This window comes from Gavialis gangeticus, unplaced genomic scaffold (assembly GCF_001723915.1).
Source record: "Gavialis gangeticus isolate Ggan-Ray unplaced genomic scaffold, GavGan_comp1, whole genome shotgun sequence".
In the NCBI taxonomy this organism is placed as follows: Eukaryota; Metazoa; Chordata; order Crocodylia; family Gavialidae; genus Gavialis; species Gavialis gangeticus.
In genome coordinates this window covers 116,475,475-116,479,466 of record NW_017728992.1, presented here as the reverse complement: position 1 = coordinate 116,479,466, position 3,992 = coordinate 116,475,475, and the positions used below count along the sequence as shown (strand labels likewise).

The following is a 3,992-nucleotide window of genomic DNA, read 5'->3' as shown; positions in this document are numbered from 1 at the left end:
ACTTGTATAGATGTGCCATAGATGGTATTTCTGTGAATAAAATAGATCAAAATGTGTACACAAATATTGTGTTTAAAGTTTTTTGGGGGTTTTTTGTACAACATATTTTTGAAAATTCAGATAATTGTTAAAGTATTTGTAGGACAACCAAACAAAAACATACGCTTGAAGTATGAAAAATGTATATAATGCATTTACCATTTGAAAATTACTTTATGCAAATTTTAATCTCATTTCAAAGTAACTCTTTTCAAGTTATACTTGAAAAATTTGTGGAATGCAAGAACTAGTGCAGTGGGTTGTCTAGATGAACAAAAATTTTAAAAAATGCTTTGTTGAGCATTTGGGTGTAAACACTTGAAATAGAAGAGAGAGAAAAGGAAAACCTGAAACCACTAATATTGTGATTTGGATAATTTTGGGGTAAGTTTGTAATTTTATTTTGGCTGCTAGCAGATGGGTGGGGTGGGGAGAGGAAGAGGAAGTGCCACTTTAAAATCCACATGCTCCCGTACCAAGCCCAGCACATGCCTGGAAGAGGCAGCACATTAGTTGTACCTGGCTTCCCCAACACCTATATAGATTAGGTGCTTTTGTGGGACTTTTTTGGAGCTTTTTATCTAATAGCTGGTTGAATCAGCTATTGCATCAAAGGCTTTTACAGCACTTTTAACTGCCTGATCTATACAGACACTATGGAGCTGGGTCAAAGTAACACTTGCTTCTGGTAGAGTGCAAATTATGTGGGCTTTTTTGTTTTTCCCCGTATCTGTTGGCGCTGTTTTTTACTTTGAATTTTTAAAGTTAGGGCAGAGGAGGAGAGGCAGGTGACACTGGAAAAGAGCTTACTAGTAAAAAGGATTTGATGGTGGCCAAAAGATACAGAGGAGAAAAGGTATTTGGCATAATGGTCATCATGCTGGGGGAAAAAAGACAGAAAGCTTTAAGTATGGTAAAGGAATTCTGTCTGCTTGGGGTTTTTTCTGTTTGAATGTCTGTAATTGTCATTATTATGACCTTTTTCAGGAATGTAAACATACTGTAGTCATGCTTCCAAATTTAGTACAGCATTTAGACCAACATAAATCAGTGTATTCCATTTTTGCATTGTTTAAATGTTGTGTTACATACCTGCTAAATAACCAAAGTTTTCCTTTGCGCAGGGAAATCTTTTTTAAGGAATCGTTTGTTTAGGGGACTTGATTCCTGGCCTCCATCCTTTTGTGTATGTATTCAGTAACTTTGAATTCACATAAGTGTTGGGTTTTAAGTATGTTTTTATGAGTGTGGCTTCTGTAAGAAAAATCTATAGTATGACATTTAAATAGTAGTTGTAAGCAGAGGTTTTACTTCGCATGCGTTTCTTTTTGCTATAGAACAGATATCCATTCTTGCTTTAAAAAAGAAAACAAAACAAAACGTTAATCTAAGGATGAAATTGGTAATAAGGATACCCTTACATATATCTGTTGCAATTTGGTTCTGAGGGAGTGATAATTTGATGCTCTCTCAAGCATCTCTGGTTCAAATTTTATGGATATTTAGATTAGGGCGCTTATTATTTTGAAGCCATGAGGGTTCATTATAATTATTTAATATGACCTTCACAACACAGCATAATCATTTGATTCTTAATTACTTATGCATAGGGTGACTATACATCCTGGTTTAGTTGGGACAGTCCCGGATTCCACAGGTCAGTCCCGGCCTGTGGCTCAAAAGTCCCGGGCCAGGTCCAGTGGCCTGCCAGGGAGGCAGCTGGGCAGGCACTGCTGCTGCTGTGCTGGAGCAGGTGCCACCACACCTGCATGGGGCACATTCTTGCTCCCACACAGCAGCAGCGGTGCTTGTCTGGCCACCTGCCTGGTGCAACATGTTGCTCTGCCACTCTGGACTCCAGCCTGCGTCTTTTGACCAACTAGCAAGAACCAGCCTACAGAGTCTGGGAGTGTCCAGGCCAAACTAGGACCTTTGGTCACCCTACTTATGCAAACCATTATCTATGATTTGTTTCTGACCATGGACATGCTGATAAAGAAGCTCCATGTATAAACCTTGAGCAAAACGCATAGTGACAAGCTATGCATAAAAAAGCAGGCTGTTTATTTGAAAGCAGAAAGTGAGCAGGTTGTGCTTTGAAAAGGCAGTTAAAAGTGAGTATTTTGCCCCTTATTTATTCTGAGGCAACTTCTTCCACTGGTGCAGCATGGCTATATTAATTCTTTGGGCCGTATCGTATGTTCTCATCCTTCTTATTTTTTTATTTGAAATTCCTTAACCCATCAGCCTGCAGAAAAATTCATTTATCCATGGTTTCAGCTTGGTTGACTAGTTAGTAATGATGTAACTCTTTGTTTTTGCTTATTTAATGCTGTTGATGTGATTGTATGATTCACTTTGTCTTGTTAGATAGATACTTTTTTCATTTGCTCTTCTCTGGCATTTCTAAAAGCATATGTAACCAGAACCTGCTGGACTACCAATGGGCCATTAAAGGTTGGGGTTGGGGGTTGGCCTGCTGCAGAATTTGGGGCCCTTCAGACATGCTGGCTACAGTCATCAGTGGTGAGTTTGGCTTGCCACCACTGCTTCCAGACACGCTATAGCCAGCAGACCCATAGTAGCTGTTATCATGTCCTGGGTTGGATCCAGACCATGAGGAGCCCCACAATCCGATCTGACCCATGGGTCTAAATCTTCTGTATAGTTTAATATTTATCCATTTGTTTAGCAGCGCACTAATCTTCAAGTTTCTGCCCCATTTTCCTTCTCTTCGCTAATCTTTTAAATGGTATTTATAACTAAGACATTTAGTAATTTAAAGGAAGAACTGCTACTGAAAGAATTATTGAGTAGGTGAATGGCCAAAAATGCAAATTTCATTTTGGGTGGGTAGAAGAAATGAGGCCTTTATGAAAAGAATAAAATCTTTTTGAGAAACTTCCTGGATTTTTTAAATTCCTTGTTGCACAATAATTGCACTATTTTCAATCTTAACTATTTTGAATTTTCCCATCATTATATCAACTTGTAAATAATCTTATTGTTTATGCAGACACACAAGCCTCGCAGATTTGATAGTGAGCTTCCAGATATCTCATTAAATGACTTGCAGTTTCTGCAGTCTTTTTGTCCTTCAGAAGTACAACCATTACTCAGGTAAATGATTAGGTGTTAAGTCCTTGTAGCATGGAAATCACCAAGATCTTTCCGTTACGAATAGGAAAATATCAAACAGGAAAAACTGGAAAAAAAAAAATTGTAGTTGCATATCTTAAGGCTGCAAACACTGTTATCTTCGTGTAATTGAATATATAAGTACCCATGGTGGAATGTGCATATGCTTCATGTATTTGAGCCTGGAGACATTTTGGCCAGTAATACCCATACAGCATGCACATGGCCCATAGCCTATACTTTATATGTAAAGGGGTGAACATACCTCATGCACCACAACAGCTGTCCATTTGAGACAGAAATAAGGGTATGACTAGGAGTGGTAATTTCTAGTGGGGGTAATTTTCTCAGAAATTTCCATCATTAGAAACCTTTCGTGGAGAGAGACCAGTACCAGCTGCTAACAAGAAGCATGGAGACAGGAAGCTCACAAATAAACCCATTACAGGACACCAGTTAAACAGTCTTATTTTAAAGCTTGATTTTTATTGTGCATAAATGTGTGTGTAAGTGTGTCTGGTTATAAAAATGTATTTCTTGGTGTGGGAGCTAAGGCACACTGTTGACAGTCTAGAGCTCGCAAGTTTGATGCCACAGCAGAAGAACTCATGACACAGCCCTGTCAGATTCCAACAAATCTGCAAGTTCTGCTAAATATCTTGTCATGCCCGTCAGACCAACCTGGTGGCCTTTTACGACCAGGTCACTAAATCATTGGATGCAGGGGTGGCAGTGGATATAGTTTTCCTAGACTTCAGGAAGGCTTTTGATACTGTCTCTCACCCCATTCTCATTAGGAAGCTGGGGGACTGTGG

General features: G+C 39.0%; 1 protein-coding gene across 5 annotated transcripts in view; it reads left to right on the top strand.

Annotated features, from left to right (window-relative positions):
- The window catches only part of RB1CC1 (RB1 inducible coiled-coil 1), a 136,178-nt gene that overhangs the window by 64,508 nt on the left and 67,678 nt on the right, over positions 1-3,992 (top strand). For all 5 annotated transcript variants that reach the window (XM_019527222.1, XM_019527213.1, XM_019527205.1 and 2 more), the window contains 2 exons: positions 1,164-1,225; positions 3,056-3,159. In XM_019527222.1, the coding sequence (XP_019382767.1) occupies positions 1,164-1,225; positions 3,056-3,159 (166 nt within the window). The remainder of the gene's footprint in view (positions 1-1,163; positions 1,226-3,055; positions 3,160-3,992) is intronic.